At 42.1% G+C, this 23,058-nt stretch overlaps 1 protein-coding gene across 1 annotated transcript in view; it reads left to right on the forward strand.

Annotated features, from left to right (window-relative positions):
- SMC1B (structural maintenance of chromosomes 1B) overlaps positions 1–22,854 on the forward strand; it is a 33,061-nt gene extending 10,207 nt beyond the window's left edge. The window contains exons 10-27 of the mRNA XM_048515351.1: positions 926–1,133; positions 2,366–2,551; positions 3,044–3,223; positions 4,948–5,094; positions 6,529–6,666; positions 6,843–6,959; positions 9,067–9,173; positions 9,391–9,532; positions 10,281–10,287; positions 10,476–10,578; positions 10,992–11,145; positions 13,312–13,410; positions 14,533–14,689; positions 16,616–16,770; positions 18,714–18,865; positions 19,710–19,779; positions 21,693–21,803; positions 22,023–22,854. Of these exons, the coding sequence (XP_048371308.1) occupies positions 926–1,133; positions 2,366–2,551; positions 3,044–3,223; positions 4,948–5,094; positions 6,529–6,666; positions 6,843–6,959; positions 9,067–9,173; positions 9,391–9,532; positions 10,281–10,287; positions 10,476–10,578; positions 10,992–11,145; positions 13,312–13,410; positions 14,533–14,689; positions 16,616–16,770; positions 18,714–18,865; positions 19,710–19,779; positions 21,693–21,803; positions 22,023–22,133 (2,344 nt within the window). The 3' untranslated portion in view covers positions 22,134–22,854. The remainder of the gene's footprint in view (positions 1–925; positions 1,134–2,365; positions 2,552–3,043; positions 3,224–4,947; positions 5,095–6,528; positions 6,667–6,842; positions 6,960–9,066; positions 9,174–9,390; positions 9,533–10,280; positions 10,288–10,475; positions 10,579–10,991; positions 11,146–13,311; positions 13,411–14,532; positions 14,690–16,615; positions 16,771–18,713; positions 18,866–19,709; positions 19,780–21,692; positions 21,804–22,022) is intronic.
- Positions 22,855–23,058: the final 204 nt, after the last annotated feature.

The raw sequence follows: 23,058 nt of genomic DNA on the forward strand, positions 1-23,058 counted from the left end.
TATAATCACTTTGTTACTTGTGTATGTGCTCCTGCCATCAGTATTTATGGCTCTTTAAATCCCGAGTCTTTCCCCAAAATTTGATGAGGTAAACATTCCAAGCAGGTCTACTCAGAAACCTAGTCAATTTTTTTTCAGTGGAGTTCACTCTCAGAAAAGGATTCACCACAAGATGACCACAATATCATGCGTGGAATACCTGTTGCGGATCAAAATGCAAACATATTATCTGCAGCACAGTAATAGAAGCATCTTGTATATCCAGCTGCAGTTACGAGACATTTATTGAAATATGTATGTGTGTTAATCAGTCCTCCTGAACAATCAGGACCCTAAGATACTGGAAATGATGGCCAATTTCCTGGTTAATACCTTGAAATAATTTTCTGGACTTCCCCCCTTGTATAAATGATGTCTGTATTCTCCTGATACTCTTACCAGCTGTGTCATCCTGTCTAACCGTATCTGGTGCATATTTTATATATATATTTCTGATGCCTAATAAAGGTCTAGTTTGAGTTTGAGTGTTAATCAGTTTTTATTTAAAGTTTTACTTGCATGTTCTGCCACCTGTGACATATCTAGTTGGCTGAAGGAGGGGCTAGAAGAGATGCATTTGTGGGAATTACTAATGGCTGATGCTGCATCATTTGAATAAAGAAAAAGGTTAATGAAATACCCGCCATAATCTGGAATTTGGTTGAAATTCACCTTTTGGACTCTGTTACATAAAGAAGACTATTAAAAGTAACAAATAAGACATATTGCCAAGTTACATTAATGGTAATATAAAGTATGTATTTGACTCCTGTGCTTACTTGGCCACTAAATCAGAGGGCTCTGACCTCTGGGAATCACAGCAGCCATTACTTAGTTGACATTTAAGTAATTGGCCTGTTTAACCTATTTTTCTTTTGCCTTGTAGGAAATCTTTATTGGAGAAGAAACAAGAAGAAGAATTGCTGGCCAGTGAACTAGAACATTCAAAAACACAAATGGCCAAAGTAAACGAGGAACTTATTAAAATTGTCAGTGATCTTCACAATGCTAAAATTGATGTCTATGAGGGGAAACGTCAGCAGATGAGAGCGGAAAACCTGGAGAGCCTCCGAAGGCTGTATCCTGGTTCTGTGGTAACAAGCTGGATTCCTTCCATTTTAACATGTGTGATGAACTTGACTGTTTCTCGTGCTTAAATAGTTTCTCTAGTAGAACTGTAGTAGCTGTAGCTCAGAGGTGTCCAACCCTGGTGCTTCAGATGTTCATGGACTACAATTCCCATCAGCCCCTACCATGCCAGGAAGGGCTGGGGAATTGTAGTCCATGAACTTCTGAAGCACCAGAGTTGGACACCCCTGCTGTAGTTTTTAAGAGGGGAAGAGATTCATCTCTGGAGCATAGGGCTGAGCCTCCACTTTTCCACGGGTGGAGGGAGTGTGACCGTAACAGTTCATCCTTTCATATGCTCTGTCGCGAAGGGCTTGACAGTCGGATGGAGCTGCAGCTTGGCAGAGTAACCCCCTCCCTGCTGTCCTGCTGCTTTGTAGAGAGTTTCAGAACTCTTTGTTTTCTTCTCTCTCTCTGACCTCAGCCTTGCTTAGCAACTGTGTTTCTTCCCTTGCATTCTCCCTCTGTGAACTGAAAGGCATGGAGTGCTGCCCTCCTTATGCTTAATTTCTACTACTTTGAGCCCCCCCCCCCGACATCTAATTTTTACTACTTCATTATTTGCTCCTCTTAAATGAGGAGGCCTTTGCATTATACACAATGCACAGGTTCATGCATGAATTACAAGATCTCCTTAGTTCCCACATCCTGCCTGGGGCATGAGAGAATCCTCATGCTATTTTCCCAACTTGAATGAGTCTGGAGCCATGTGGATTAACCCTGGTGGGAGGTTCATAGGACTTCAGCCCCTTTTTCATAAGTTCAGAAAACCTGCAGAAGTTGAAAAAATGAAATATTAATTAGTCCCATTTCTTTAAACAGCAGTTTAAACAAACACTTCACAGGCTGCAGACTGTCCTGGAGTAGATTTAAAAGAGCGTTTCTGTCTGTTCCAGGCATTCTCAGAGGGAAATGGCAAGAGAGACAAGCTAATGCAACAAGAAAACAGGAGCTTATCAGATAAATAGGGCAACCCCCACCCCAATCTTTACCAAGCTACTTGTTTGAAACATGTTATGCCAGCCAGGCTCTGATATGGAAATTCCACTGCAGTTAGAGAAATTCTCAAAGCAGAGAGCAGAATCCAGTCCAGATTTTTAAAGCAATATAGGAACTGAATCCCATTTTTTCATAACAATGTTGTATGTGCATGTATCAGCAAATCAAGTGGTCCTTTGTTATCCTTTTTTTTTTTTAGTTTGGAAGGGTCGTTGATCTGTGTCATCCTATCCATAAAAAATACCAGCTTGCTATCACCAAACTTTTTGGCAAGTACATGACTGCGATTGTTGTAGCTTCAGAAAAAGTGGCTATTGAGTGTATCGCTTTCCTCAAGGGAGAGAGAGCTGAGCCAGAAATGTTTCTTCCTTTGGATTTTCTTGAGGTAGGCTTTTTATTCTCTTTGGGAGCCATGTCTTGTCAGGACTAGTTACTTGCGCTTTTATTGTATTCTTTAGCTTTAGAAATTTTTAAGGTATGTTTTTAGTCTGTGGGAAAACTCTACTATATGAAAATTAATGCTTCCCAGCTTTGTATTCTTTGTAACTCCCTCCACAGCTGCCTTTTGGTGGCCATTACATGATGTGTATTGTCATTTACTTTTTAAACTGAGGCTCATTCCGCACATGCAGAATAATGCACTTTCAAACTGCTTTCAGTGCTCTTTGAAGCTGTGCGGAATAGCAAAATCTACTTGCAAACAGTTGTGAAAGTGGTTTGAAAACGCATTATTCTGCATGTGCGGAAGGGGCCTGAGTTTAAAAGCATGTTTGGCCTCCTCATGGAAGGTGTTATTGATGTGGTTCATTTATTAGAGTATATTATCAGAATTCCTCCATTGCCTTTCATTTACTGACGGTTTTATATTTATGTTTAGGTTGAACCTATCAATGAACAGTTAAGAGAGATAAAAGGAACTAAAATGATGGTTGATGTGATACAGACATCTTTTCCTCCCCTTAAGAAAGTGATTCAGTTTATTTGTGGGAATGGTCTGATTTGTGAAACAGTAAAGGAAGCAAGGCAGATGGCCTTTGATGGACCCCGTCGACTGAAAGTAAGCACGATACACCAGTGTTTCAACACCAGAGGAAAATCTTATTTTAATAGGCTGATCTGCTTGAGAAGAATCATGGGACTGTTCTGTGTCAAAATTCAGGTTTAGGGTTGCATGGTTGACTTACCCACACCACAATCAGTTCTGGCATGATTCTCTGACTTCATTATATATTGCAGAGTTTATTTTAAATGTTCTTGTTTTATTTTCTGAAGTGGCTTGGGTTGAAAATGCACTGAAAGTTTTTGTAAATATGATGCTAACCGTCCTGTCTGTAGTTCTTGAGATGCCAGAGACAGCGATGGGGGTGGGGGAGCTGCAGTATCTGGGTCTTCAGGAAACTTGACGTGAAGACTTGAGTCACTGTCTCCTTGTTGTTGTCAGGAAGTAGAAGGATGTCTGAAGGAGAGCCAGACAGTGGTCTGAGCAAGAAAGCCCCACTGCTGCTCCTGACCATCAGCATCTAGCAGGAGCTAAAGCAGCCAGCTGAAAGGACTGCAGATTTGGAGTGAGGCAAGGATTGGATCCAACCAGATTTTCTGGTGGTAAAAAAGGAAGGAGGGGGGTCTCTTTGGACCTCAAAACCAGATGAGCTGGAGATCATGGGACCTACATGGACAAAAAGCCATGTGGGGACGTGGGCTGTAATAAGGAGAGGAATGGGTGAGACAGAACGAACAAGTTGGATGGATTCAACCCAAATAATACCAGTTCTGTCTTTCAGAATTCTGGAAGGTGCTTCATTGGCAACTGTTGCTGAAATTATAATTGTATTATATTAGAATTTTGAATTGTAAACTGCTTTGGGAACCTATCTGGCTGAACAGTAGGGTATGAATACAGTGGAACCTCGGTTTTTGTTGGTAATCCATCCGGAAAGAATCGATGGAAATTGAAACCGATGAAAACCAAGGCAAACTTTTCCATAAGAATCAATGTAGATCCAATTAATCTGTTCTAGGCACGCCAAAAAACATACCAAAAACACATTTTTTTGTGAATAAACATAGTGTTTAATGCTGAAAACAGTAACAAACAATAACACTAGGACCAGCTTCAGAGCCAGTGGACCAATGTCGCACCAGAAAGCTGTCCAAAGAGGTCGGTTTCTGACGCCTCTTTAAGATTTGTCTGAAATGGGGCAAGATATTGTCATTAAACAAGTTGCAGACACAGCCTTCAACAGCTTTGTCCGGGTGATTTTTCTCCACAAACCCCTGCACCAAATCTATGAAAACCAAGGGAAATCGATGAAAACAGAGACAAATTTTTCACTGAAAAAATGGATGAAAACCAAAACCGGGTGATTTTTCTCCACAAACCCCTGCACCTTATTGCAAATTGATGAAAACCGAGGCAAATTTTTCACTGAAAAAATCGATGAAAACTGAAACCGATGAAAACCAAAGGCAATGAAAACCAAGGTTCCACTGTATAAAGAATAATTATACTGATTTGTGATTTCATCATGGGTAGTTTAAACCTCCTGATTTTGACAGACAAAAGAATTTTGTGATATATTAGAGTCCTAGATAATGCTGCTGGTTGTAGATTCTGTTCTGTTGTTCATTGAGGGGCAGAATCCAGCAGAATACAGGTACCTGAGTATACATTCTATTCTTTGACATCTCCTAGAAATTCCTGTTTTACTGCAAGTGCCTAAGTATTATAAGGTCAGGAGAGATAGAGCACTTCAAGAAAACCAAATGTCTTTTCATTTTCAGACAGTTGCTCTTGATGGAACTTTATTTTTGAAATCTGGAATAATCTCTGGAGGATCAAGTTACTTGAAAATGAAGGCTAGATGCTGGGATGAAAAAGAAATAAATGAGCTTAAAGAGAGAAGAGAGAATCTGATGAATGAACTGAAGGTATAACTAGCTTTAATGTATATCTATATCTATTTAACAGTCCAAGATCTCCATCCAAAGGGGAGGGGTAAATCCGCTGTGGGAGCAGTGTGCTGGCCTCGTTGGCAGATTTGCTCTCCCCAGGGCACATACCCCCGCAGAATGGTAATTTTGCCAGTACACAGCTGCTGTTACCCTCTTCTGGTGCTGGAATGTGGTGCCAACTATCGCACCAGTGTTCCCATACTCATGCTGCCTCTGTCAGCTCAGCGGGGGCGTGGCTGATGGAGGATCGCTGTATACCGCCAGCATTTGGTTCAGACTTAATCCACCAAAAACAGTGGCTTAAGTCAGAACAGCCCCATAGAGGCTGCTTTGTGGTAGGGAGACTTTTGCAGGTTTGTAGCCTCACCACCCCACTGGGAATTCCCTTTTTCACCTGTTGCTTATTATTAAAAAGAAAGCGTTTAATGTTACATTGCATGGAGCTTGCTTGTAGAACTATTTCAGTAACGATGTATTGTCGAAGGCTCTCATGGCTGGATTCAACTGGTTCTGGTGGGTTTTCTGGGCTTTGTAGCTGTGGCCTGGTGGATCTTGTTCCTAACGTTTCACCTGCATCTGTGGCTGGCATCTTCAGAGGTGTATCACAGAGGAAAGTCTGTTACACACTGTATCCTGTGTCCTTTGCAAAGCTTGGCTCCCAATACTTAAAAAATGGACTGATAACCCTACCTGCAATACAATGCACTCCACCACACATTTACATAGCAAGTTCCACCCAAACACTTAATGATTAGTTCCCCATCCTGGGACAAGGACAATATACCATACTAAACTTTCCTTCTCACTAGACACAGTGTGAAACGGACTTTTCTCTGTGATACACCCCTGAAGATGCCAGCCACAGATGCAGGCGAACCATTAGGAACAAGATCCACCAGACCACGGCCACACTGCCCAGAAAACCCACCAGAACCACTATTTCAGTAACATCTGTCCGTGTCTTGGAAAACAATGTCAGGTTACATTCCTTTTGATTGATTCATGGATTTCTAATAAATACAATCGTTCAAATAAAGTTATATTTTATATGTAATAGTTCATATAACGTTATAGTTTTCCTTTATAATAAATACTTTGTAAACGTTTTGAGTAAAATTGTGTGTCTCAGATTTTCCTACAAGAAAATTGAAAAGGTATTCTGACAGTAGTTTTGTGGTGGCAGCTAAATCAATTTTCATATGTTTATTGGTCTTGGAAGATAGATCTGGTATGTGTGAGGAAACAAAAACCTCTGCATGTGCCTTGTTATTTGAAGCCAGTCACAACTCTTTTTGTGTGTTCTTTTGTGATTTATATTAACATATCCAAGTTATCAGCAGCATCAAATAAAAAAAACTTCTTTTTAAAAATCAAACAAATCCAACATATTATATCACTTTCCTTCCTTAGGATTTGTTGAAAATCCAGCGCAGGGAGGCTGATTTAAGGCAATTACAGGCTCAGTGCCACGGACTTCAAACTCGACACAAATATTCAAAAAGTGAGCTAGACTTAATTGAGAAGAAACAGCTGTCCAGTTTCTCCAAGGTAGCCTCATACACTCCGATGGCTGTTTCTTGTATATGCTTCGTATTACAGCAGTGTAGTTCCAGAAAACAAAATATATTCTTGTCCTTTATTTAAACAAATAATTAAAGATGTCAGATCAGGCAGCAATTCTGTTTCATTTACCTCAAACATTGCTACCCTTTATTTGTACCTAGGAGAAATCTAAGCTGGAAAGTGAATTGGTAAATATTCAGTCCCAGCTTGCTATGCTGAATGAAGAAGTTTTACAGAGAGCAAGAAAAATCAGTGAGTTCCAAAAGAAAATTGATGAGGTAACATTTAATTTTTGTGGCATCATTGTAGATGTATAAGTGTCCAGGTTATAGTAATACTTTGAATCAGCAGGTTTTATATCTCCATGGAAAGCTTTCCACCTCATTTGTTTGCTGCAGAGTCCCTGGGTTTTTCAGAGAATTCTGATATACTGGGGGTTGTAGTGGTTAAGGGCAGCAGAGTCTTATCTGGAGAACCAGGTTTGTTTACCCACTCCTGTACACAAAGCCTGCTGGGTGACCTTGGTCCAGTCACAGCCTCTCTCAGCCCCACCTACCTCACAAGGTGTCTGTTTGGGGGAGAGGGAGGGAAGAAGTTTGTAAGCCTCTTTGAAACTCCTTACATTTGAAAAAGTGGGATATAAATCTTTTCTTCTGAAATGCACAGTCTGTTCTGACAGAACACCCCCTGTGCATGCCCAGACAGGCTGGAAACAGAAAGAAAATATTAAAGCAGGAGTTTGCAATCTTGATCTCTTCCTCTGGATTTTGACATTGTGTGGCTCAGTGGTTATAGAAGGTTGCTGGCGCCTACATTTTTTATCTGTTGAGATACTTATATGCCACTGTTTTGGGATGGACTGAATCAGTCAAGGAAGCCGTTGCCCTTTGTATGCAGGACCTGAGCAAGGCTGTTAATAATAGGAAATTCTTTGGGCCATGATAGGACGTTAATTCATATGGTCACCATAAGTCAGAAGCAACTTGATGGCATTTAGAAGAAGAAGAGTTGGATTTATATCCCCCTTTTCTCTCCTATAGGAGACTCAAAGCGGCTTACAAACTCCTTTCCCTTCCTCCCTCACAACAGGTAGGTGGGGCTGCGAGAGCTCAGAAGAACTGTGACTTACCCAAGGTTGCCCAGCTGTGTGTGTTGGAGTGCACAGGTTAATATGAATTCCTCAGTTAAACCTCTACAGCTCAAGTAGCAGAGTGGGGAATCAAACCCGGTTCCTTCAGATTAGAGTACTGCTCTTAACCATTATTCCACTGCCGCACGCACACACACACCGCTGTTCTCCCTGTTAGGGACCCAAAGTAGCTCACAGTATCCTTTCCCCTTCTTTGTTTTATCCTCAACAGCATTCCTGTGAAATTAGATTAGCCTGAGAGTGTGTGACTGACCCAAGGTCTCTAAGTAAACTCCCACGGCAGAGTCAGAATCTGAACCTGGGTCTCCCAAGTTTTAATCCAGCACTCTGCCTGCTACATCATGGCTGTCACTATGCCGTGCTGGCCCGTCAGATCTTGCTGCCCAACATTTCCCATGTGGATTCAGGGTTTCAGGTGAACATTGGTATTGATATACAACGTGTCCAGTAAGCGTCCAAGGAACCCCCGAGGTTCTCCAGAAATCAGTAGCCTTGCAGGACCTACAAAACTTCACCTTGATCTACAAAACTTGATCTACAAAACTTCACCATTCCTATGATGATTTACCCTACCTCAGAGGTTAGAACCAGTGACTGCAGGGCCAAATGTGGAACAGAATGGAACCAAATATGCTGCTCTAAAAAAAGCCTTTAAGTTAAGCTACATTGAAGGGGTAGGTGTGACCTCACAAAGGGCTAGCAATAACTAGTGTTTGGACTCTGGAAGCTTTTGGGATTATTAATCAAAATGTCAGTTAATGATACGCTTCAGTTATACAAATGAGCTTTCTTGTCGTTCCTCTTGGTTCTGATTCTTGTCTTTGAATATTGATGTTGTGTGGCTCCTTAATTATAAAAGATTGTTGACCCTTGGAAAACTTGATTATATCACTGCACCTACATGGCTGCTATAGATATTCAGTCTGGTAGTGAAATTCTTTGGGCCATGATTACTTCCAGGAAGCGTAAATGATTCTCGTGAGTTTGTCATCAGGATTTTCAACGAGCCTGTGGAATATTCAGTGTGGAACATTTTAAGAAGGAAAATGTTTATGAAGATTTCTTACCTTTTAGTTGATCTGTGAAGGAGCCATCAAAATCGTGTGCCTGAATGGTGTTCCTAAAGGGAAGGGGCGTTGCCTTAAAAGACTGACAATTATATAATAAAAGAGAAGTTGTTTCTAAAAAATATTTTAATTGCCTTCTTTCGGGGGGTGGGGGCGACCTGGAAATAGGTAGAAGATGGTGTTTTCCGTGAATTCTGTGAAGAGATTGGTGTAGAAAATATTCGTGTATATGAAAAAGAACACTTGCAAAAGCAGGAAGAAATTGACAAGAAGAGGTAAATACTAAGAAGGAATTTCAGTTTGTTGTTGGATTACCAGTAGTTCAACTTGTGGGTTCAAAAACCCCTCAGCTGAATTGAACAGGCTTAAGGCTCCTTCATATTCCCCAAAGCCTGAAAATTAGAAGTTAAGATACAGTTTTAATTTCTGTAGTATCATTTTTGTCAGTTTTTAATCTTTTCTTGGAATTTTGGCTATATTGTGATTTGCTAGATTTGAATTTGAAAACCAGAAGACACGACTAAGTGTTCAGCTTGAGTATATTTCTGACCAGCTAGCAAAGGAGATCAACAAGTCAAATTCTCTGAAAGAGACTCTTTGCAAAGCGGACGCTGAGATTGCCAGCTTTAAAAAGGTAACAGACGGCTTTAGAATGTCCTGAAATACTGTGAAGTCATATCTTTATGGGTCTGCTAGAAAGTGTGGAGCCATTTATTCATTGAGGCATTTTTACTCCAGTTTCTTCCTGGATGAGGCCTATTATGACTTGCAATATCATGTAACCCCACTCCATTTTATTTTCACAGCAACCCTGTGAGATGGGTTAGGTTGCGAGAATGACTAGCTTAAAATCAGTGGGGTTCCATGGCAAAGTGAGAATTCGAACCTGGGTCCATTGTTATCCAACTTCCCCACAAGTGTTATCCAACACTTTCCACATAATAATCAGCAATATATGTGTGTGTGTGTGTGTACTAAAGTTGCCTAGAGCATCATTACAACAAACCGTCATGATGGCTGTTCCTTTCAACAGCAGGTTGCAACTCCCTTCAGGGTTGTAAGCAGAAAACAGCAACCCTCCCATTTGGTCACCCTCATGTATTACTTGCATAAAGGAGCAACCCTGCTTAACCTCACTCCGCCCCCCTTTCAATCTACTGGTTTCCCATCCATGGGACTGGCTCACACTTCTTAGTGTCTTGCACAAGGGACCCAGCAGCTGTAAGGAGTATCAGTCAACAGTAGTTTTTCCTTTCAAACCTGTTCCTGTTATTTTTATTTGTAGTTATGTTTTTCCCGATGAAGTTGCCCCTCCCAAAAAAAGTTTAGAAGAAGTTTTTCAGGTTTTCATTGCTAAACTTGTGTATTTGGCAACCTCCCAGACAAGAGGTAAAAGGCAATAAAAAGACTTGTCCCTTTGGAGTGTAATAGGAGAGTGGATCCTTGCACTAATGAAAAGGAACTCTGGGACTCCGGTGTTTATTGTCTTACATAGACACTTCTTTATTTACAAATATCTCTTACATAGGAAGAGAATTTTTTTACTGGAAATGGTAAGATGAAGTAAAATGGCGAAGGCCTGGCTTGGCTGAGAAAGACGAGGCCAGTTAAGAAAACTGAGGTTGCCAAAGCTCAGAGTCAAGTGGAGGAGCAAAGGACAATATTGCTAACTCTGAACAGGTAATTAATACTGTCCTTTACTTAACGTTAATTACCTGTTTTCTCCCCGAATGATTTTGAGGGAAATTACTAGGTCCCATTTATAAAAAATACTTCAGCCTGCACTTAGTCATAGCATTGTATGCTTGTGTGAGGGGTGATGGGGGACAGGAGCCAAAGGGCTCTATGTCTTTGTATTCATTTTATGTCTGTGTATGTATTTTAGCTTTGTAATTGCTTTGATGGGTGGGAGCTTTTATTGGTTCTAATCGTTTTAAAATGTAATTTTAAGATTCATGTTTTAATTTGTTAGCTGCCTTGATAGCCCTTGCGAGGACAGAAAGGCAGGGTATATGTTTTGTAAACTTTCAACCTCAATATGTGAGATACAAATACACATCTTGTACTTGCTTGTTTATGATTTCTGTTGGCAGAGAGTTGGGAAAGTTACAAAAGGAAGCTGTGGCCATTGAGACCTTGCTGGAAGAGAAAAAACTAGAAAGGCATAATCGGCTTCTTGACTGCAAGCTCTGCAATGTAAAGATAAACCTCCTTCTGGGATCTCTGGATGACATCAGTGAAGTAGAGGTATATTAGCAATTTTTTGTGACATGGTACATTGGAACCTCGGTTATTGTTGCCGTCGGTTTTCGTCAATCCGTTCCCTGAAAATGTTGTCTCGGTTTTTGTTGTTTGCTTCGGTTTTCATTGGTGTGCGCGCGCTATTTTCGCGACAAAAACCGGCAACCCATGCATTTGCACGGCTTGCCAATGGAAGCCTCGGTTTTCATCGGTTTCGGTTATCGCCAAGGTTTCTCGGATGGATTACCGACTGAAACCGAGATTGAAGTCTATAAAATTATGCATGGGATAGAAAATGTTGACAGAGAGAAATTTTTCTCTCTTTCTCACAATACAAGAACCAGGGGGCATACATTGAAAATGCTGGGGGGAAGAATTAGGACTAATAAAAGGAAACACTTCTTCACACAACGGGTGATTGGTGTTTGGAATAAGCTGCCACAGGAGGTGGTGATGGCCACTCACCTGGATAGCTTTAAAAGGGGCTTGGACAGATTAATGGAGGAGAAGTCGATTTATGGCTACCCATCTTGATCCTCTTTGATCTGAGATTGCAAATCCCTTAACAGACCAGGTGCTCGGGAGCAACAGCAGCAGAAGGCCAATGCTTTCACATCCTACATGTGAACTCCCAAAGGCACCTGGTGGGCCACTGCGAGTAGCAGAGCGCTGGACTAGATGGACTCTGGTCTGATCCAGCTGGCTTGTTCTTATGTTCTTATGTTCCACTGTAGTTAATTGTCTGATAGGCCATGTTAGATGTCGAGAGTTTGTATATAAAAGTGTATTCCCTACTCCCAATAATGTGATCGTGCTCAAGTTCTGTCTCATGACATGTCACTTCTTTTCAAGATTGACTGCTACAATTGCACACTGTGAAAGCACAGACAGGCAAGTCCAGTACTGCAAGAATGTAACTTTGATTACTGGCTTTCCCAAAATCTTTTTTTAAAAAAATATTTACTCTCCAGGTGGGGTTCTTAAGGATGGCCAGGCTGAAATGTGATTAATAATTTGCCTCCCTTATGAAGGGGAACGGGTACAAAAATATATTTTTGAGTAAACATCCTGATAAAATAGAGAGGCCCCTTATTTTCACAGAAGAGGAACAAGAGTGTAAAATTCAGCATGAACTGGAAGGTGGCAGAGGACAGGGAGACTGTCAGAGAGGTAGTCATTCCATATAGTACTGCAGCTATGAAGTTGCTGCAGGTGATTAAGTAACGGGACAGGGGAGCTAAGGGAAGACCTTTCCTCTTTCCTGGGGAAGATGTTTGGAGGCCCCAAAAGCCAAGATGGAAGGGAAAAAGGGGGTTATTCTCATTGCCTCTGGCTGCACAACAGTTGCGATAAAAACGTGCCCAAACATACACCTTTTTGTTTATTCAGGACCCTGGACAGCAGCTTGGTCGCATCAACATAAGCGAAAAAGCAGAGGTATTCTTGAAGACTGTTGTGGGTCTTCCGGGCTATGTGGCCATGGTCTGGTAGTTTTTGCTCCTAATGTTCCACCTGCATCTATGACTGGCATCTTTAGAGGCACATCACGGTAAGATGTGTTTATTCTGTGACGTGCTTCTGAAGATGTCAGCCATAGCGGTTGGTGAAACGTTAGGACCGAAAGCTACCAAACCACGGCCACACAGCCTGGAAAACACAGCCAACTGAAAAAACATACTTGGGACAGAAACATACTCTAGCATCCCTGAGATTGCTATGATGGGAGGTTTCTAGGGCATGTATTGAGTGCTTGGTAAAAAGTAGCAACAACTTATTAATATGAAAACAAATTTATTTGAATACAAAGTATGATAAAGATGAGGAGATTAGAATAAACTTAGATATAATTGAGGAGTCAAAAGGAGTCCTGTGAAATACACTAAGATAAAAAGCAAATAAAAGCATAACCACGTCAGCTAACTGGACACATTTTGTTGTAATACCTTGAATTGGGCTTGGCCACAGGGATCAGGTACCCTTCACACAACCAGCAGAATGGATAGGTCAGAACAGCACAGCAGTGAATGGAGCAAAACAAGATGAAGAAGAACAGTTGTGTTCTCTTATTTGAAAACCTGATACTCTATTTACATCACAATCTATAGGTTTGTTGTTTGATTTTATATTCTGTATTTAATGTGGGTGGTGACTTCATTGTGCTATTTGTTACAGCTAAGAAGTGGTACAGAAAGTACAGAAGCGACAGCCGATATCTTTGAACGAGAGGAGGCAATGCGTGTAGATTATAGCAGTCTTGCAGATGAGCTGAAGGTAAGAACATCTGCTAAGATCCCGACTTTCTAATACAGCTGATGACTTCATGTTCCTTCGGTTCGGCGTATTGGATGCCAACGGCTTGGAAACCCCAGATTTAAAGTGAGATAGGCTTTACAACTACCAAATCCCCGTCTTGTTTGGATAGTGAATTTGAGCCAAAGAATTTCCCCTCCTTTCTATCGATGTAAACCTTAAATATATAAATGATTAAACAATCAGGCATCATCTAACATCAACATTAGACATTTTCCACAGCTTGGAAAACTGGCAGGGGGTTTCCTATGCGTTCCAGGATCCCCTGTCTCAGGAGAATGTGTGTTTTCCGCTGCTAACCTTAATCCTCTGTATACAGGACTGACACTGGAACATGTTAACGTGTTGATTTTCATTAACAAATATCAGTAGCATAATGGATCATATGAAAGAATAGGTATGTGGCTTTGATGGGTTGTGAGCTTAATGTTTAAATTTAATGGTTGCTTTCATTCACAAAATATACATCCCCACTCTCTTCCCTTGCCGTTTCCCATGTATGCTTATCTGCCCGGTTAATGTGAACAGTCAGGTGGTGAGACAGGACAGGTGAGAAGAGGGAAGATACAGGCAGTGTCTCCCAGAAGGGTTTTTTCCCTTTCTCTCCCCCTGTTCCTGGTGTGTTCTGGGAACTGCAAAGGGCAGAGAGGACTGGAAGAGGGGGAGAAAGAAGGGGGTGGAAATGTACAAGTACTGTCCCGTCCCTGAATACTTTCTTGATTGTTTCCCGTTGACAAAGCAGATAAGTTGGGGTGCAGTGGAAGAGGAGAGGGGAACAGAGGAGAACTCGGTGCCTAGAAATCTATGAGTGACCAGAACTGTTCACCGTATTCCAAATGCAGTTGCACCATAGATCTGTACAGGGGAACTACAAGATTGACCTTTTCTACATACTTTTTTTTTTTGCTGGTCTCAAAGTTCCTATTGTTTCAGTGTTTGTTCAAGTTCCACACGTGTTTTCCTCCCTCCAGTGATCACCAGGTAAGGTGGGCACCAAGGAAGGTGTTGGTGGGTAGTACGGTGCCCACGGACGCAGTGTTGAGGACCCCTTGTCTTTAGCGTTCTGTTTTATTTTACAACTAGGAATTGCGATCTGACAAAGAGACCGAGGCCCACCTGGCACGACTTCAGCAAGAAGTGACATCTAAAGAAAACACTTTATTAAAAAAAGCAGCCCCAAACATGAGAGCCTTGGAGAGATTACATATTGTCACAGGCAGATTCCAGGAATCAACTGATGGTAATACTAAAGTTTTCTGATTAGTAGTTGTAGCGAATGAGTTATTGGCATTTCCCTCCTCGTGCATGCTTGCTAAGTTTCAATCAGTATCAGTTTGATTTTGCAAGATAAAATTCTACATCTTTGTCTGACCTATTCCCACAACTCGGGTTTGGGCTTATCTGTGCATGTGTGCATTTTAGAAATGTATATTGCTGCATGTGTATAAAGCTACACTTGTGGCAGAAGGGATTTGAACTTCAGTCTCCCAACTCCTCATCGGACCCTTAAACTGCTGTACTCACACAGACCTTTCAGTCCAGCCTAGCAAAAGAGGCTGGCAGTGACTGAACAAGAGATGAATTGGTCAGAATCCCTGATTAGTTCCACATGGATGCATTCCTTCCCTTTGGCTTACTTATTGCAGCGTTGCTTTCAGAAGCATTCATTTGATGCCATAGTCTATTCACCCTGATTCTGTGTATCCCACCCCCACCCCGGGCTTGATTGAGATCTTTTCCTGAATCTAGTTCGTTACACGTACCTTTGGACATCATGTAAATGGGAAGGTGAGCATTTTCTTCACATCCTGCTCACATTCAAGAGGGCCTTTTTTAGGCACTTCAAAATTGGCAATAGCTATATTTCTGTAGCATAACAACATTATAATGCTCTGTTGCAACAGTGTGCTCATTCCCAGGCTGCATATATAGCTACCCTGTTTTCCCCAAAATAAGACAGTGTCTTATATTATTTTTTGCTCCCAAAGATGCGCTATGTCTTATTTTCAGGGGATGTCTTATTTTTCCGTTCCACAGCTGCATGCTCTGATCAACGGGCATGCGTCCAAACAAAAACTTTGCTACGTCTTACTTTCAGGGGATGCTTTATATTTAGCACTTCAGCAAAACCTCTACTGCGTCTTATTTTCAGGGGATGTCTTATTTTTGGGGAAACAGGGTAGTACTGGTTTTTTAAAGGAAGAACGTTCAGGGAAGGTTTTCATGTGGATGCTCCATTGCCACTTTACATGCCTCGTTGGTTGTTAATGTGGCACAAAGAGAACAGGCACTAGAGCAAAAAAGCATTCAAGGGGCAGATATTTATTAGCTATTTTGGAAAATGCAGACACACGTGCTGATGTGATTGTCCTTGAGAGCCAGTGCAGGGTAGTGGTGATTCCCCACTCCTACTGGGTTACTTTGGACCAGTCGTAGTTCTACCAGAACACTCTCAGTTCACACATAGGCAGGCAACGGCAAACCACCTCCGAACGTCTCTTGCTTTGAAAGCCCTGCGGGGTGGCCATCAGTCAGCGGTGACTTGATGGGATACGGGGATGCACAGTTTAGAAATTGTTTTTGCCTCCCTTCTTTTCCTCCCTCCCTGGAAGTGCTGAGAAGTTCAGCATCCCCAGCAAACGTTGTACGGGTGAAGTTGCAGCAGAACGTAACACAGTTTAAAATGTAATCTTCAGTCACAACAGAACCTGATTTCTCATACAGAAGAAGAAGAGTTGGATTTATATCCCCCTTTCTCTCCTATAGGAGACTCAAAGGGGCTTACAAATGCCTTGCCCTTCCCCCCTCACAACAAACACCCTGGGAGGTAGGTGGGGCTGAGAGAGCTCCAAAGAACAGTGACTAGCCCAAGGTCACCCAGCTGCATGTGTTGGAATGTACAGGCTAATCTGAATTCCCCAGATAAGCCTCCACAGCTCAGGCAGCAGAGCGGGGAATCAAATCCGGTTCCTCCTGGTTAGAGTGCACCTGCTCTTAACCACTACACCAATACAGCTCATTATATGACACTTAAATCTTATTTCCATTGTGAGGGTGTACTCTCTTTTTTTGCATTTGCTTACCATTCTGAAGGGGGAAATGATAAAGTTCCAAAATTGTCCAGTTACTGCATCCTGTTAAAGCCACCTCAATTATCTTTTTGTAGTGTTTGAGGCCAGCAGGAAGGAAGCCAAGTTATGTAGGCAAGCATTTGAACAAGTGAAAAAAAGGAGATATGACCTATTCAGTCAGTGTTTTGAGCATGTGTGTATAGCTATCGATCAGATATACAAGAAATTGTGCAGGAACAACAGTGCTCAGGTTTGTACTTTCTAAGGTACTTCCCAATATCAATAGTCATGTCTATTTTTGCCAGTCCAAGAGTCAGCAGTCAGCAGCTCAGCGACAGGATTGTCTTGGAAAGTATTTGTCATGATCTGTTTGTAATAAAACAGACATGTTAAACCGGATACAGGATTAGAAATGAAGGAGGAACGTGATCAACCCTTCACCGATTTCTCGTCTAATCCTTGCTCCCTAACCAGGAAAGTGGATGTTGCTGGATGTGGGGAAATTGCAATTGTGCTGGTGCAAAAATAGCAATAGTATCCAGTAAGCAAAAAGGGATGAGTGAATCTACTCAGAAGAAACGTGTGAAATTGTGCTGGGCTTTGGGTATTATGAAACACTGTGGGTTGGATCCGGACTAAATTTTCCACCAGCAGAACGGAACCTTCCTGCCCCCTTCCCTATTACTCTGTAGCGATTGCCACAGAATGCTTCTCCTGGGGGGATGACATGTGGAGAATCTGCACTAGGAAGGGAGAATCAGTGGTATTGCCAGTTTGGGTCCATCCCACAGACCTCTGCCAATGCACTTTTCTTTTTGCGAGATCTTTTCTACCTCCAATACACTGCAAGTTGGCTTGGAGTATGAATATACCCCAGCGCTCTCTGAGAAAGAGGACATCTTGCTGGGTGATTCCCACTGACCAGTCAGGAAGGCAGGGTTGATTTTTTTCTTCTTCTAGCTTCCTGTTCCAGTGGGAGTCACCCTTCAGTTTTGTTCCTTCCTCAACAGAGAGTTTGTCACAGGAACTGTTCTACTCTTCACTAAAAGCTATTTTAATGCTTTGCCTCAATTGCCTCTTCTACCCTTCTTTTGTATTATCTTCTTTGCCTTTCTTCCTCCACTGTCTTCTGCTTAGCTGGGCTTTCTCCCTTCTTTCTCCTACTCCTTCCCCTATCGCTGGTGGATAGAGGCAGTTTGGAAAGTGTGCCATGGCTGCTCAAACTGCACTCGAAGAAGGCAGCGGCAACAGTTTTCTCTCCAAGAATGAGGACTGCCTGGCTGTGACTGCAACAGAACAGATCACAGCAGAGGCGGGCAGCGCCCATGGCCATCATGGCGTCCTCCACTGCCTCATTTATATCCAGAGCCTCAATTCTCTGGGCAAGGAAAATGCTCCAGCTCTTCTCTCCTTCAAGCAGACTTCTGGCAGAGGGACCCAATAGACTAGTTAAGGCCACTTCATTCTTAGCTGACGTCACCCGAGGTGCTGGAGCTTAGCCTTATGGCTTCAGGCTTGGCCTGCCAGTTCCCGTTCTAAGGTCACTGTGGCAGCATACACCTTTCGGGGAGACAGATCATCCAGGGAACAAGTAGAGAAGGTCTTAGTAAAGAGAGCAAAGACAAGGAAAAGGCCCTTCTCAGAACCCTTAGGAGGAGCGGTAGGAAGGAATATGGCTCCTTTCGTAGGCAACGTACTCTCCCCAGGTATAAACAGGAGCCCAGAACCTCCTATTGGAAGGTTCTGCTTTCCTCAAGGGAGAAGGCCCCTTCTTGGTAATAACCAATGGACTAAGTACAATGTGTGTTTTGTCTTGTTTTTTCTTAGCAAAGTTTGTTTTCACCCTTCCCAATTGATGGCACTGCCTTTTAAGCTTTCCCAGTCCCCTCTCTTAGGCTGAAACTAGACGTTGCTCAGTCTTTCTTTGTGCCATTTCTTTTCTGCAAGTCACCCTTCTTGACACTACTTTACAAAGAACTGTTTACTGTACTTCACCATCCAGTCCCGACACTGGAAACTTCATTATTTGAATAGCCCGTTTTTTATATATATACCATGAGCCTAAATACATTTGTCTTTTGCTTTGAGACGGATAAGTGACATTTTATTACACTGTAAAGATTGGGGTGTAAATGGCAGAATTGCTTCGAGGGAGCGTTCCTTTATTAACTGAATAAAACATGTGTGGTTTAGGCATTTCTTAGTCCGGAGAATCCTGAAGAACCATACTTGGAAGGCATCGGCTACAACTGTGTAGCTCCAGGAAAACGATTTATGCCGATGGACAACCTGTCAGGAGGTGAAAAATCTGTAGCAGCCTTGGCTCTTCTGTTTGCAATGCACAGGTAATACTTATACTGTTTTGCTGAGGGCATCCTCAAGCCCTTTTGAAACTTTATGAAAATAAATTCAGTTACATGGGATTTGTATCCGTCCCAGTATTGCTTTATTTCTCTTGTATCCTGCATGCATATATAAAGTATACCCTCAGCGTTCTGTGACATACATATTAGTGAACACTAGTAACATTTGTGCAGGGCCACAACAGCCATAAAGCAGGGATAAATCAAACTTCCTGCACGGCTTATTGCTTGGGCTGTGTGTGTAATTTCCCATTTCCAGTCTGCTGGAAATACATGGCCTCCATCACATCTGTTTTGGCTTACAGGTAAGTATTTCCGCAGGAGCCAGTCTGGAAGATGAGGAATACTTGGCAAATTAACATAAGTGTTGTCTCCCCTTCTCAATCATACATATAGGCACAGAGGTAAACACCATAAACACAAAAATCTCCATCCCTCTGGAAAGCAGAGCCAAGGTGCAAGGTATCACCAGGTACTTCAGCGTCTCTGTTCATTATGCTGATGTGATCTCACAAATGCATGGATTATTGTTGGGATCTTTCAAGAACAGGAACAAAAGATTTCCACGTTGGTTCCACCCTCTCTGGAGCTGGTGATACCTTGTCCTTGGCATTGGTCCTCACAGGAAAGGTGCTAAGATTAAACAAAAACCCAAACAAAAGATTAATTTATGTAGAAAAGCAGCAGTAATTCTTGTTGTTTGATCTGTTTTTAGCACCTAATGAAATAGCACTGTACAAAGGCATGCTTTTTAAAAATGTTTTGTTACAAAAGAACAACTTATTTTAATAAGCCATCTCTTAAGTGCATTTACTTGGTTCTGTAGCTTTAGACCGGCCCCCTTTTTCGTTTTGGATGAAGTGGATGCAGCTCTAGATAACACAAACATTAGCAAGGTAAGCTCTTCTTCTGCTGTGCTTTCTCTTAAAGATTTTGTTTTTGTATATGAAGATAACATTCTAAAATTCAGGAAAAAGCATGCTGTTCACATAAATCATGGTCTGTTGCTAGCAGAACAAGGGCTGGGGTCTGCTACGTGGGGCCCACAACACCGTGGTTCCTGGTGCTCACCAAGTATTTTTAGAAAGTGGGTGTGGCCAGATTGGGCTTCCATCCAGCACAGCTTCTAACTGGCCACTGAGAATCTGATTGTCTGGGCAGGCCTTTAACAGGTTGCTTTGGCAGCAAGATGTGTGTCTGCAAGAAAATATTTTAAAGCAGTGTATCCACTTAAAAAGCCATCCTTTTGAAAAGAGCTTCTTCTTGAAATATTGACGAGTTACCATTAGAATTATGCATGACCTCACTCTCTGACATTGGTATGGTTAGCTTTGACTTCTTGGAGCAGCCATGTTGTGGCTTTGCTCACCCCTGTATTAGAATTCCATAGGTGCTCATAGGGGCCATTCTTGGGTGAACTAGGTGAACTTCTTTAGGGCATTCTTAGGTGTGTTTCTCTTTTTTGCACATGCAACCCAATAATGAACACCTTGCAGCAAACCATAGTTTGTGATTCTATTCCGACAACACAATGTGGTTTGCACTATTCCCTGCTACCAGAAAGAGCAGTGGTTTGTAGTTTAGACCTAACCCCAAATACGATTTACAATAAAAGTTGAAATGGTTAATTTTTTTCCAAGCAACCCATGCAAGGAGGAGGGAGCTCGAACTCTGTCCCCCACCTTCCCAGGCATGTTCCTGTAATAACAAATCACGCCAAGGGAAATAAGAAAGAAACCAACTCTAGCATTACAGCAACACTCCTGGGGCTAGCTGAAATGAAAGTGAGCTAACCACACAAAGAAGCAGTTTGAGAGTGCTTGTTCCTTATCCGGCACACGATGGCTTAACACAGTGGCTGCCTCCTTTCTCACTGAAGAAACGATAAGTCCTGAATGGACAATGTCCTGCTGCGATGGGCACTGTTAAGCGACCGGCATAGACCAAATTAATGTCTGGCCCATTCAGATGTAAAGAGCACATGTGGAAAATGGGTTGAACCCTCCACCTTCTCTTACCTGGAGAAAAGTGTCTTGATCAATAGTCAGTATCCTTCTCCTAGGCTCATTCCGCACATGCAGAATAATGCACTTTCAAACTGCTTTCAATGCTCTTTGAAGCTGTGCGGAATGGCAAAATCACCTTGCAAACAGTTGTGAAAGTGGTTTGAAAATGCATTATTTTGCGTGTGCGGAAGGGACCCTATACACTGTTAGTGTTGCAGAGAAACCCATCCTGCCTTCTGAGCTGGGAACAGCAGCCTCCTTCCTCCAGCCTTTCAAAGCCTCTTGCCAGGCCTGGGGCATACCCAATTGTTTCCTCTACTCAGAATCTCTTTTGGGGGTGGGGGGCGGGGGGTAAAGCTTGTAAGACTCCCTCCCGCAGGGCCTTCTGGGCAGTCGCTCCCCTTCTGCTGCCTTTCTAGCCCCAGGGTGGAACTTCCAGACAGCTGACTGTCAGGTGGCTCCCTGTCACCTGACTCTTAAAGGGAACAGCTGCTATTGATCTGCTCTTTAGTGTGTGGATCTATATAGGGTGTATTCATGTCTCCACTGGGCCTGGTGGATGCTGAGCTTGAAAATGTGGAGTACCAGGAATTGTGCGGGGGGGGGGGGGGGGGGTCTGGTGCCCCCCATCCCTCCAACAAGCATGTGATGTAATATCATATCAATTCTCTAAATTCATAAAATAAAGTTAATATAATTCCACATCTTGCCAGGGGTATATGTTTTTATCTGTTCTGTTGAATATCTTTTCAATCCGTGTAAAATCTGACAAGCCCACTTTATACCACTTTCCTTCCTTCCAGGTATCAAGTTTTATCAAGCAACAGTCCCATGAAAAGTTTCAGATCATAGTTATTTCTCTAAAGGAAGAGTTTTATTCTAAAGCAGATGCTTTAATTGGAGTTTGCCCTCAGGTACGTATTACCTCTCTCCATTTTTTTCAATGGAAATAGAAACCAGGCATAACTTTGCTTTTGTACCACAGGTATTGGGTTTTTGGAGTGCCTGCTGAATTTAAAATGTATAAATACCAATATACTTCAGTTGTTAAGCAGCAGTTAAAAGTATTCGTTGTGCTTCTGGTGTGTCATGATGGCCAGCTGTGCTTCACCCACTCTTATTTCCCTTCGCAGGAAGATGATTTCATGTTCAGTCAAGTCTTCACTGTGGACCTTACTCTGTATCTAGACCCACATGAAAATGAAAGACAGCTGAAGCGCAAAAAGAGCTCTGTGTCAAAATAAAATATGAAGTTGGTCAGTGTTTGGATAATGTTGCTTAACCACTGTTGTGACAAATTTGAATGTTACTAATGAGTATTCCTAAAACTTTGGAGTTAAAAGTCGTGACTGCTTTAAGTCCGAGTGCTGATTGTTTAGCTTTATGACAAGTATGTTCTCCATACTATATAAATTGTATCTCTTGTAGACAGAGGTTTATTTTTGTTTAAGCTGTTTTGGAGAGTTTTTTAAGTACTTTTCTTGCTCAAATGACCCCTTAGGTGTGTGTTTTTCCCTTAAGGGTTTTGGAAACCACCAGGACTTGAAGCTGCTCAGAATAACTTGCAGTTGGGAAAACAGACTTAGGGAAGATTTTGCCCCCTCCCCCAGTCTTGGTCACTCCAGCAGAAGTAGCTTTTCTAGTTTTTTTTTTAAAAAGACATGCATCTGCATGCAGTATTTCATTTAACCTTGAGTCACTACAACACTAATAGTGCCTTTCAAAGCAGCTAATGAGCACTGGGGAACTGCCATTTAGTGGAAACTTAACCAAGGCCGTCAAAACTGACTCACCAGAAGTCAGGACTGTGCTTTCTTGGCCAAGTGAATGTGTGTCTGTTAATGGTGATGTCATATACGTTGGACAGTTGCCGCATCTGGACGTTTGTTAAATGCTAGTTTCTGATTAAGTTGTCTAGCCTTGCTTTGAGTTACTGTTACCAATGAAATGCCATTAAATCTTTATGCTGCACTCTGCCTCTTAAACACTGTGCTCCTTAACCGTTAAGAGCCATCTCTAGAACAGCTCATTCATAGTGAGCTTTGTTTACACAATCGACAGGTGATGAGGTAAGACCTTTCTTGTGCTGTACTACTTCAAGGTTTTCTAGGGAAGGACTAGGCAAGAAACTGGGATTCTTACACAGGAACAGTGGTGTGGTCTCTTCCT

This window comes from Sphaerodactylus townsendi, linkage group LG14 (assembly GCF_021028975.2).
Source record: "Sphaerodactylus townsendi isolate TG3544 linkage group LG14, MPM_Stown_v2.3, whole genome shotgun sequence".
Lineage (NCBI taxonomy): Eukaryota > Metazoa > Chordata > Lepidosauria > Squamata > Sphaerodactylidae > Sphaerodactylus > Sphaerodactylus townsendi.